The sequence below is a fragment of the Limulus polyphemus genome, unplaced genomic scaffold, assembly GCF_000517525.1.
Source record: "Limulus polyphemus unplaced genomic scaffold, Limulus_polyphemus-2.1.2 Scaffold255, whole genome shotgun sequence".
NCBI classification, from domain to species: domain Eukaryota; kingdom Metazoa; phylum Arthropoda; class Merostomata; order Xiphosura; family Limulidae; genus Limulus; species Limulus polyphemus.
This window is the reverse complement of record NW_013665865.1, coordinates 564,765-578,364: the sequence shown is the minus strand read 5'-3', so window position 1 is coordinate 578,364 and position 13,600 is coordinate 564,765. Positions and strand designations below refer to the sequence as shown.

The 13,600-nt window shown below is 31.6% G+C and overlaps 1 protein-coding gene across 1 annotated transcript in view; it reads right to left on the bottom strand.

Moving 5' to 3' along the window:
- The window catches only part of LOC111085158 (synaptotagmin-10-like), a 38,857-nt gene extending 28,632 nt beyond the window's left edge, over positions 1-10,225 (bottom strand). The window contains exon 1 of the mRNA XM_022382535.1: positions 9,967-10,225. Coding sequence (XP_022238243.1) covers positions 9,967-10,042 — 76 coding nt within the window. The 5' untranslated portion in view covers positions 10,043-10,225. The remainder of the gene's footprint in view (positions 1-9,966) is intronic.
- Positions 10,226-13,600: the final 3,375 nt, after the last annotated feature.

The following is a 13,600-nucleotide window of genomic DNA, read 5'->3' as shown; positions in this document are numbered from 1 at the left end:
GACGCCATTTTATTTTACATTCCAAATACATAAGAATACAAGCTTTAGTGGAATGTTTTTCCAAACACTCATAATGAGCAGAGACACTAAAATCGAGCTATTAAAGAGTTATGTTACAAGCAGAAATGTAAAGATATCAAATTTGATCAATTTTTAGTTTTCTTTAAACAGATCCTGTGAATTAGTATCCGGCAAATATTTGATACTTTAGGTATTTTAAAGTTTTTAACATTTATGCATACATATGGTAGTCATAAAACATACTTTATTATCATGGTTAAAATAAAAACACATTAGACACCTAGTATGTTTTGTCTGCGTGGATTTATGGTATTCTCTAACGTTTACTAAATATATAAATATATGACTTACGACAAAGAATCACGTATTAACTGCAAACTTATTTAAGAGACACTTTAAAAAAAATAACTTGATATTTAATACTTTCATCAAAATGATATGGATCATATTTTTCATAAGCTACTACATACCACACTATCATGTGATATGTAATAATGTGTAAAACATTTCAGATGGTACAGAAGAGTATATACGAACACTGGAAGTTAAATTTACCTAGGATCTATTTAGCAACAATAAACTAATTTAATCTTAGAAAAATAACTGCTTCCTAAGTATATAACAAAATAGCCTATGATATACATATATATGATATACAGGTCACAAGTTTCCTTCTAGTTAGCCAACAATATAAAACGATTTGTTGTATGTGATTTTTATTCACAACAATGGTTTTGAAACACATTTACTAATGATACTACAAAATCGTGTTTAATTACAATATGGTTTTATAATTATGTAAGTTAAAGGAATATAACATATCTGAATAACTAATGAGTAATTCAGGACCGTAAAAACACACGGCTTAGTCAATAACTCATCGCTGTGTAGCAAAATATTGGTTTTGTTGCAAGACTCTAAAAATTACACCATCTTACTGATATTAATCATACAGATACGATCATACAGAGAAGTTCAATGCATAAAGTAGATCATGTGATTCTTGTAAGCATTTATTGTTCTGCAGAATACAAGGATCACATATGGAAGTGGGACTAGAATCAAAATATAGTCAGCAGCTTTTGGCAAGAACCAAATGCGTTATTAGTTTTGTTCAAAGAATTATACAAATATTTCTAAAGTTTAAAAAAATTATTTTAGGCGGTAAAACATGCCAACGTACTTCATTAGAAATGCAGTGTAATTTTACTAACAAGTTTGTAATGTGTGGAAAAAACATAACTTATAAACCATTTACTTTTTGCTCTCTACTAAATAGTAAAGGATTTAATTGTTACCTATTTGCTCATACACGTTATAGAGATATTACGTTGTTCAATGAACATTAAATCCACGACTGCACATGAAGCCATCAGCTAATGTTTGTGTATACCGTAAGTAAAGTTTACTCTAATATTTCTTTACTGTAACTTAAAGACTTATTTAGAATGTATATTATATGTAGTTCTATTATTTTAATTTTTTATTATACTTATATTATATATCCTGTTTCGCTTTGTTAGCTTAGCATATGGATTTAGGACTAACACAAATCTCCAAAGTTGGACAAATCCGTGAGATATTATTAGGTTTATGATCAAATATATCGTTAACGGTGAGGGTACCTAAATGATGAAATAATGCGTTCTAATCTTTATAAGCAGAACGTAAGAACAGTGTATTTAATTAGCTATAATCATTGCTGGATTCATTTTTATTTTTGATCTAACTAGGTAGCTTGCTCTGATAGGAAGATAATATTAATTACAAGCGGTTTTAAAATAAAAGGACTTCACTGGCACAGCGGATTGTTTGTGGATTTACAGCTCTAGCAACCGGGTTTCGATACCCGTGGTGGGAAGAGCACACATAGCCCATTGTGTAGCTTTATTCTTAACTTCAAACAAAACAAAAATTTAAATTAAAAATGATATTAATCTATTTTGATAAGCAAAAGTCACCCACTTTACTAATCGTTTTATCACTTATTTGTTAGGTGTCTCCCTGAAGAACAAATTCAGATATGCATGTATATGCGTACCAGTGTCGTGAACATTGATGACATCATGAATTTTATTACGTTTCTAAAAATCAGGTAATAATATGAGTTAGTACACTGTTTGGCTCTAAATCATAATGCCAGATTTTCTTATTGATTACGTTTTTTTTCGCATTTAAAATAATAAGTAGACTACAATATATTAGTGGCCTCAACTTTCTTTACAGCTATTCGCGATTTGTTTAAGGGACACATGATTTGATTTAGGATAATTCTGTAATAAATGAAGACTATCTGACATATTAGAAATTGGAGTTTTAAAACAATATACTGAATATAATCAATTCTTCAGCTTATAGAACTGAATCTCGATGAACTACTCTTTCTATTTAGGGAGAAAACTTTTATACGTAACATAGTCCTGATCTTGTAAAAAATATACATATAATGGTAAAAATCTTACTATTGGCTAACTAGAAAGATATTCGAGAACGAAGTCCTGTCTTATAGTGGGTGAGTTATTGGTTGAGTTTATGATATGATTCAGTTAATTATGTCTTTAATTTTTCTACCAAATATACCAAACATCACTGCAATTATTAATATTACTCTTTCTTTACAGTGATTGCATTCGTTTCTACACCCTCTAAGAAAAACATTTGGTACTTTTCAAACTATGTTTTCATTAAAGTTTTGTGTATACGATATTAAAATAATATATTCACATACAAGTGCACTAAGAGAATATTACTAGACGTATTTCCGCAGAGTCCCCGAAAGTGTTCTGTTTCAAGAGTAAATGAACTCCAAATTAAGAGTAACAAATATTTTTATTTCTTGTTTTTGATGTTCGGCCCCCTTTCGGAGAAATAATACGACGCTCTATTGGTGATATAGAAATATTTAAAACATTTAAAAATGGCATATATCAAAATATTTGTTTGCTATTAAGCGCCAAGCTACATGATGGGTTATTTGTGCTCTGCTAACCGCGGGTATCAAAATCCGGTTTTAAGCGTTGAAAGTGTTAAAAGAAAGTGTATTATTGTATGTGATATCTCAAGGGACGACATAGATAATAAAGAAGTGAAACACTTTAAGAATATCACCTGAAGTGTGATCCATTAAGCATAACGAAGTAGTATCAAACAGTAAATTATTTATTACGCTTACAATTAGTAAACCTTTGCTGTTGTTAAACTTATATTAAATTTTTCTTCATTATCCATTCAAGCCGTCTCCAAACATTACTAATAACCATAAATTTAAACAAGGTAAAGAAAAATTTATCTTAATATTAGTTTTCCTCTCTTACTATATAGGCTTTCCATCTTCATAGACAGGACGGATTCTTAGAAAATAGGCATAAGAAAACTTTATAGACATTTTAAAAGAAAAGTTGGCTAATTCACTTTTTTTACTTAATTTGAATATGTTGAATCTGAGTTTGCTGGCTGCCAAGCTGTATTTTAACTCCATAATCTTCAGAAATCTAAAAAAAAACAAAATGGCCGTAATAACGTGGAAAGACCAAACTGCTCCCTTTATATGAACTGATATTGTAATTTTTATGAAGAAATTTGCTTTGAATCTTAAATATGTATAATTCTAGATCACTAAAGAGAACATACGGTCATTTTGATACTTACGAAGTCACTATAGCGGCGGCGAGTTTGTAGTGTTATCTATCCAGTAAATGATGAATTCGTGTCCAGTTGGGTTTCTACGATCTAATAAGTGTGTTTTCAAGTTTTACCATTAAGTGAAAACAACACGCAACTTGAAAGTTTTATATAATAAAAAACAAGTTGACCATAACTAGTTTATAATGGTACAAAAATTCGAAATACTGCAAACATGGACTGCAGAAAAAAGAACCGTTTGTCTGTCATTTTAATGATATTATACCTTACACAAACTCATTACTGAACATTAAGTAACCTTTCGGTGATAACAACAGAAGTATGTTGATCTCAGCTGTTGTTATTCTTGTTGAGGACTTAACATCATAGAGACGTCTTACATCACTAAAGTACAAACATGAGTGCAGAAAAAAACGATTAGCTCATACTTGGCACTAGTGTCGTGGTTATCGAATAGCGTCGATAATTATATTTTTATAATATTATAAAGTTTTTCACTCAAACACTGGGAACAGGAACGCTTGATATGAAATGATAAAATGACACCTGTTGGTGAATGGGACTCACGTGCATAAGGCCTGATGAAAAATACTGGTGAAGCCTGGTCAAAATTAGAAATATTTTGAACACTGTACAATTTGCAACTGAACGTTGCTGCATAAGTCAGGTCACCTTTTCCTACGTTTTGCAGTAGCTCATTGCGTTGTTGTGGCCTTAAATGTACAAAGTAGTGTTAGTCCCACTTAAAGCATGACATTCTTGAGTGCTTTTCAAAACAGCTGCGCCATAGGCCATCTGTTGCACAATGGAGTGAATTAGGATGTATCTCTTCTTTTCAACTGTTAAAACTTTGAGCCAGAGTTTGTACATAGCATCCTATGATAATTGGACAAGAGTATAACCAGGATATCAGTATCACATGCACGAACCATTGTGTCACCTATTTGGTTCTCAACATAGTGGAGAATACTTCTTGTGCCAGCCTCCTCATGCCGTGCTTCAAAATTTGCTGTATTCGCATCCAGATTGGATAATTCCACCATTTTTACGTGGTCGAACCAATCAGTTACGACAATGGTTTTGATGTGTGGGGCTTAGGCAATCAACTACTCATGGTGAAGGGAGGGGGGATCTCCGCTTTCTATTGCCCTTTGGATTTGGCTAGTAACATGGCCACGCCTCTTTCTTATCCTCGCTTTCATTGAGACTTGACAGAGAAAAGAAACAACTAATATTTGTTTCCTAACATAAACAGTAAAATGGATTACCAGTACTATATATTGTACTTCTACTAACATTTATGCTTTATATAATTAGCAGTCAGTCAGCAAATTACGAAAGCTGGAGTGGTTAAAAGTCATCTTATGCAGGAAATATGTTACATGCATGGTGATAATCACTAGGAGTTCACAGTCTCAGCTGCAGTGAACAACATTTTCACGGTCCAAACCCTCTTACTTTTGTTGTAATGAAGGGTTTCAGATTATTTGTTTGAGTAGTATGTTGGGGGGTATAATATTTATCACAAACACGAAGAGGTATCAAGTATGCTATGAAAAGCATCGCCACGCGGAAAGATAAACAACAACAAAAAATGCCCGATTATTTTGAAATTCAACAAAAATAACAATTGCTCAAAATTTAGTATGCGCGGAAATGACTAGACAGTATTATTAAATGGAAGGTCGGGTCTCCAGTAGGTAGTGTCATGGAAAATAACTGATTTTTCTCTTCACTGGCGGCCATTTGAGTTTTAGGATTTTAAAGTCTAAGCAGTCAAAATAGAGCTTGGCAGACAGTAGATTTTGATTCAGCACATTCAAAGTATTTACCAACATTTTTCAAAAAATATTTCTAACATTTTATACAGCCATATGTCTCAGGTTTTCGACCTGTCTATCAGTTTGTGTTTAAAGAGAAAGCTATGTATTTAACACCTGCTAAAATATTCCATTTTTATTAAAACTAGCCTAAGATACTAATTGTTCGACAATATAAAGCATAAGCTTTAATCCTAACAAGTTGCTCATAGTTTATTTCCATTACTACACTATAACAAAACATAAGCATACATAGGAAAAGTTGCTCATGTTCTGATTTCATCCCTACACCACAACAAAATATAAGCTTTAGGCTTGACAAGTTGCTCAGGTTCTGTTTTCATCATTACACGGCAAATAAACGTAAGTTTTAGGTATTACAAGTTAGTGGTATGCTATTTATATCATTGCATGACAACCTTGTAAATTACACCAACCTAATGTCCTTAATTATTTTCTTGCAAAAGCAAACAAGTAAAAAAGCTTGTTTCTTCAAGATGTGGGTGAAACTAGCTTACTACGATATCTATGTAAGAACATAAGATCCTCGCGGTTGGAAGAATTGTAATGTCATGTAAAACTCACATTATTTAGCAGCCTATAAAAGAAAATCATGCAATGTTTACCCGAAAGAAACGTGTTCCATTACACATGTTGAGCAACATATACACATGTTGAACCACATATACACATATAATAATGGAGAAAAGCTGGTTATTTGCACGTCTTGAATCACATGACACAAGACATGGATATGCCGTTTAGTGGAGACTGGTATTTGTATCTCCTATCGATCTAACAAAATAAAACAAAAAGGTCACATTTTCTATCACAAAGTTATACATTATCATACGCTGCTTTTATGGAGAGATATAATTAACTGATTTTCTTTCATCTTATTATGCAATAAAACGAATAATACGCACTTTGTTTTAGAGGCCGTGTTGGCTGTATTTAGAACTTTGCACGTGAAGTCAAGAAAATTAAAAACCTAGTGTATGGGATTAAATAGAGTAAATACAGTGATTATTCATTCTGAAATGATACAAAAGACAGAACTAACACGTGTATACTGTATAGCAAATTGTATATATATATAGTGACAATGAAAAATCCAACTTTCATCAGATGTACAGGTTGAATGTTAGTTGAAGCTCAGTAAACCGGTAGGAAGTAAATGAATAAATTAATATAACGAATGCACGGACGTAACTTTATAAAGATTATTTTTAAACGTTTCGTGTTTGGTTATCCTAGAATTATCTTGCTTTAAATTTAGATTAGCGAACTCTCTTTTCAATGAAGAAACAAAAACAAACGTTGTTCACATTGGAATTAAAATACGCATATGTAATAACTGTCATGATAAATACACCAACAAATTAAATTAAATTTGAATATATAACGTTCCTGACTTAGACCTATATAAGGTAATTAGGATCACGATCGGTGTACATCAAATGTTTTAAAATATTCTAAACAGTTGTTATATGTTTTATTTGTTTATGCATTGTTAACTTTCCATTTCATGAGATGTATTAGCTTTTCCCTCTTGTATGTATGTATATATATTGAGAAACATTACAATGAAGCACTTATATATTTTTTACTTTAGCGTAAATTTTCCCCACAATGGCAACAGTAATTCCACATTTTTCTATTTCTGACCGTGTATAAACATATAGTATTAATCATAAATATGCAGTTACAAAATGAGAACTTTACATCAACACGTGTAAGTGGGCGAAAGTTGTGAGAAAATACAAAAATATGAATGGAAAATATCGTAAAATGTAATCCAAAAACGCGCAAATACAAGACATCTCGAAACAAAATGTCCAAAACCTATTTAGTCGTCAGTGGTGCATGACTGCGTACTAGCATTCAAATAACGTTGAAGATAATTTGTTTATTCAATTATACACCAACGCGGGTAACAATTTGCTTTCAACAATGAAGACATTTGAAACTATTAGAGAGCCTTATTGAATTCATAATGCTTTGAACCAAACTACACGTTCAAACTACCTGCAGCCAATTATTGGAAGGTAGTTGCCCAATAATAAAATCAAATAAAGAATAAAAAACTTAACTACACTCCACAGGTAAAACTAATTAAATCAGAATGCTAATATTAGAGAATTAATGTATAAGATACGAAAAATGAAAAAAAATCAATAATAAAAAATAAAACTGAATAAATAAAAAGCATTTTTCAATAAGTAAGATTTGTTTTGGTAACAGGTTGTTTAGATCACTGGTGTGATTATTAAGACAAAAAAAACAGTGGTTTAGCTTATGAATCTTTGTCTTAAGCTACAGTTCCCCATATTTTTACCTTTTTAGGCCTGAATTTGTTATAGTTTTTGTTTTGGAATTTAACAATAATAGCACTGTTAATTTTAAGAATAGTAACAGCACCTAAAGGAAATATAGTGTCACTTGACAACAAAAATACGTGTAACTTTAGTTTATAAAATATTACCAGTTAAGCAGATGTATATCATTTTGTGGAGTATCCCATAACTTGAAAGTTGGCGGTGGATGCCGGTGTCTATCTTCTTCCTTTCTAGTATATCAGTTTAAAATTAGAGACAACTATACATGATATTCTAAGTTAAAATTATTATAAGTTTCATCCAGTTTAATTGTCTTGATATAATGCATAGTTGTTCTTTTGGGTACTATAGTTAGTTTGTTGCGTTTAAAAAAAAAACTCAAAATAAAAACAAACAATTATTTAATTAGAAAACCTTATATACATATGGAGCAGAAAAAAATCATTAGGAAAATAGGAGCGGTTGGTCTAACAAGTTAATTTAAAGTTCAATTTAACTTTGGTATGATTTTTATGCCATCCACTGGGGTTTACAATGTTAAGGTTTAGAATTCGATCTTTGCGATACAAAGCGCAAATAGCAACGGAGTTAGAGAAGTTAACGTTCAGCTAGTTTTAAAACAACAACAACAACAACAAAAATACTGGTAACTGATCTGTAAAAATTATATAAAGATGAATTAACTGCTTTTATAACTCAGTGACGCTAATATTAAACTAAACCTAAATCTAACAAGCGTAGGTAGTTCATTTAGAAGAATATCTGTATAATTCACTGCAAATGTAAACAGTCATTTTATGCAAGACAGAACAAAATTAAACAGACAATATATATGAGACAATGTAACAATACAGAATAAAAACTCAGTTACATGTTCATAAAATAGATCATAAAAGCAATCAAACAGCGAGTATAATATAGTATACAGTTTAACAGTTGCTGGGAAGAAGTCAATTATATAGCTAAAAGTAAGTAAATTCGTACAGTGTTTAATAAAGAATCAACTTATATAATTCAAGATCTAGTTAATCTGTTATTATCGTTAAAAGAGTTTACAACTAAGCAGAGAATTCACACCAACAGGACATAGTAATACCCTCAGCTCAAACATTATCATGTAGTTAAACAGCCAGTACATTTCTAATACTAGATTGTTAAAAGTGACTATTGAAAAACGATATAACCCCTAGCTAAAAACTAATACTCTATGAGTATATAACAAAACCCTAACGATTGTATAATACTGAGAAACTCTATAACATAAAACTAGCACTCTAGGATTGTGTAATAAGTGCCTATATTATAGGTATATGTAACGTAGTACTAATATTATAGGAATATATATAACCTAAGTTTGATATTCTAGACATATATATGAAACATGACAGACTGAAAACAACATATCTAAATTGACACTTGGAGTATGTATAGTAGCAGTAAGTGTCTAGAAATATATTATATATTATATATATAATATATTGCTAATGCTCTAGAGATATACAAAGTTATGTTAAAACTCTAAGAACTTATAATGTAGACAGTGTACTCTTGGAATATGTAATGAGTGCTCATACTTAGGAATATACATATATATCTTCGTGTACACATTGCAGGAATATATAACGTAATGCTAATGTTCTGCAAATATCTGATGCAGTCCTCAGACTAGAAATATATAACTTAGATCTATCACTTGGAATGAGTAAACCAGCACTAAAAATTTAACAATATGTAACGCGTTGCAAACGTTTTTAAAGTATGTAACATTGTGTGAACATTAAGAACGTATTAAATAGTGCTAATGCTTTATGAATATATGATGCAATGATATTTTTCTAGAAATACTTAAGGTATAGCTTCAGGAACTTATTTCGCAACGTTAAGACTTTAATAATATATCATGTAACACTAACTCATTAGGAAGTAAAAAAGTGTAGAAAATCTAGAAGAACGCAAAGTATTATTAGCACGCCTATAATATATAATGTAATGATAACATTTTATATTCTACAAAGTTAACTTAATCTTTGAATTGTATGAAACTATATATTTTAGCATAGCAAAGTTTAATACATTAAAAATTTAAACCGTCAGTAATGTATAATTACTATAACTGTAAGACAGTCTTAATAAAACCAACCTACCTTCTGGTGATAAAATCTGAGTAACACGAGGTGACTGGGTGAAACCTATGTTTTCATTCCTGTTCCACACTCCCATAGCTTCAGTGGTTGTCAGAATTTCCGGACTCTTGCTTGAACCTGCAGAAGGACTCTAGCGCCACGAGTGGACTACAAGGAAACAACCCTTATCGACGAGAAATAGGTAAATTATGAGAAACACTGGCGGATGCCACAGGTTAATTTGACATGGAAATGACTATCACTTGAATTGATCTCTTGGCTCGGGCTACGTTTTCGTGACGTAGCTAACTGCGTTGGTTGAAAGCGACCGAAAATTGAAACATTTTGCAACAGTAGGTTGAGTTGACAAATAGCTGGCAACTAGTTGCATAGTCTCGTTAACCAAATTTATGTCTATAACAATGCTTTACAGACTAGTACTTGTAGATGCTTTTGATACATTACGTTTTAAGTTTTTCGTTTAGCAAAATCTCAATTTTTTAACTTTTAAGACAATTCATAAAAATCTAATAACATTTATCATACGTTCTATTAGGTTATTAAACACATTAATCTATAATTTTCTACTCCTAATTTGCAGGCAAAATGGCATATGAATGAACTGATAAAATGGCTTAGGTATGTTATATCACCTAGATTTCTTGCTATTGAACCAAAATTTCTTAAGAAAACATACTGTTTAGGGCACTTGACTTGCAATCTGAGGGTCACGGGTTCGAATCCTCGTCCCACCAAACATGCTCGCCCTTTTAGTCGTGGGGCATTATAATGTGAAGGTCAATCCCACTATTCGTTGATAAAAGAGTAACCAAAGAGTTGGCGGTGGGAGGTGATGACTAGCTGCCTTCCCTTTAGTCTTTCACTGCTAAATTAGTGACGGATAGCGCAGATAGCCCTCGTGTAGCTTTGTGTGAAATAAAAAACAAACAAACAGAAAACATACATTTACATAACTAAAAAAATAGCCATTTGATTAGAAATACAACTATTTTAACTAATTCAGCTAAACCTCTATTTTATTTAAGGAAAACTCGTTTCGTTATTATATCTTAAAACTTTATCTAACGCTGGATTTATGTTTCTTGAAAATATGTCAAATCAAACAACTTCGAGAAATCTATAACACAACTTTACTAGAACACGAAGTGTTTATTAGTCATAGTATATTTCATGATAAATATTTAAAAAAATATAACCACGGGAGAACAAATACTGTTTCTTTTGTCATCCTTTTTGCTCTGGCCTGTTATCTAAGTGTGAGTGTCTATTGCATACAAGCCAATGGGATAAAATTATTTTACTGTCTTCTTCAGAAGCAATAAAATATTAAATCGGAAATATGCAAAAAGGTTCAAAGCTCACTAGTATTTTACAGCATACAATCGGTGCTAAATCGTTCGTGGTGAATACCATCATTTCTTTGAATATTTTACCTTGTTTCCATGTTCCTATATTATACATGGTGGCCATAAATAAGTTTAATGAGGTATTTCCAACTCACTTACTTCTTGACAACAAAGGATATGCGATGTGGGAAATAATCAAAGAACAAGAGTATTCCCGCAAGCCTGCAGACATTAAAGCGACGAAAACTTACACTCAAGAGGAATTTTCAAATTTTAATGCACAATTTGTTTATAGAATAAACATATTAACAAAAGAAACCAATCGTTCACCAATTAAAAATATATTGTAGTTTATAACGATACTTTTATAGATTCCAAAACAAAATAGAAACCACAAAGGACAAAGAGACAAACGTTTTTCTGTTAGTGAGGATGAATGATGTAAAAAGTTAAGGCAATTTAGTAAACACAGAGAAACAGGGAACAACATTACTCAAAACGATAAAACATTTAGTATCAGATAATAAAACCTAGCACGACAATATACATCTGAGCTCGATAATGATGAGAAAGAGATTTGTTAATAAGGAAAACATATAGATAAAATGGTGTAATTTTTCAAGAGAAGATTGCTTAACTTGCTCTCAAATAGAATTAATGACAAACAGTTGGAAAACGTTTCTGTTCAATGGTTTAAGTGGTGACATAAAATGGAGTAAAGAAGTTCAATTTCAGAAATGGTAAATTCTAACCACAAACTCCTGGTGAAAAGAAGATCCGAAGATTAGTTTTGGATAACTGGATAATCAGTTAGGCTCGCTAAATGCAAAACTTTAAAGGTATGATTACTTTAACAATGTTTTTCCAAATTAATTATCAATTTATTCTTTTATAGATGATTTAGCAAAGTCTATATGATGAACAAAGAAAGGTGAAATAGGCAGCAACTGCCTAATACAGCGTGCCACTTGTATTGGAGGATTAGTACATAAAAGTAGCACTGATGGATAAGGACGACGTGTGGGAAGATGAAGAATATATTTCGCAACAATCTTATCACCAACAAGAGTGCGGAGATTAGAAGCTCAGAGAAAGACTTATATGATAAAAAAGTAAAAGGCCAGGAAAAAATTCAAACGTTCCTCACTCAATAGGCTGGGACTAGAAGATTCCACATTTCAAGGCAAGCTAGGCATCAAATAGGTTATAGAATGAAAGTTAATGGAAAGCAAAGGCTTCTGCGTGACGGAAGTAAAGGATAGGTTTTAAGAATACACTAAACAAAACGTATAGTAAAAGAAAGCAAAGAGACAGTCTTTCATTTATAGTACTCCAAGAAGGCACAAATTAAAGATATGTTAATATTAAAAGTTATTGAAACAATATAATACTGCAATGAAGTTGGTTAAACATAATCTACTCTATATGTATATAATTGAAAAGTGTTAGCTAATTGTTAATATCTTTTCTCCACCAACATGCAAGTTTCAGTGAAGAAAATGTAAAGTAGAGAAAGGCCTAACATATTATTTTATTCACTAATCCACTGCAACAGACTAGTTTTAAGTTTGTGAAAATGTTTCATGTAAGACCGAAAGTTCAAATGTTAAAAGTTGGTAAACAAAACCTGAAATTGGAAAGAAATTCGATTTCGTTGAAACAGAATGTTTGGCTGTTAAATGTACACTTTTCGAAATAATTAATTTATATTCGGAATTGTCTATATTCAAGTTATGACAAAGCACAACTATTTTTATTATGTAATGTCAATGACAGATCTGAGTTCATGTTTATGTAAAACAAATGTCAGATGGCCTGTCATATCATCTGACTTCCAAATTGCAGTTGCATAGAAAATGGAAGAATGTGTTCTCAGTTAACAGTTTGAACAACAGCTGAGTGTGTAAATAGATCAGGTTGATAGTTTCAATATCATAATAAACACATTGTGCTCGAGATACTGAGAGCAATAGATTGGTTAGAAGCTAATCAAACACAACAAGTCTTTGCAAAATGGCTTTAAGTCTTCCAAAATGTGGTAAGCAGGACGTAGACACGCTTTCAGACCATCAATACATTTAGCTGGAGACATGAACAGGGTAGACCATTGTTGTGTATCAAAGAAACCCTCGCACCTCAGCTCCTGAACTGAATCAGCATTGCAGAGCAATTAGTGGCCGACAAATCAGTATACAAACGATTAGAAACAGGTTTAAGGTTGACTTTCTTTCTAAACAACAATGGTGTGGTTCCTCTATAGGGGTTGGCTAAATGACATGTGAGCGAAT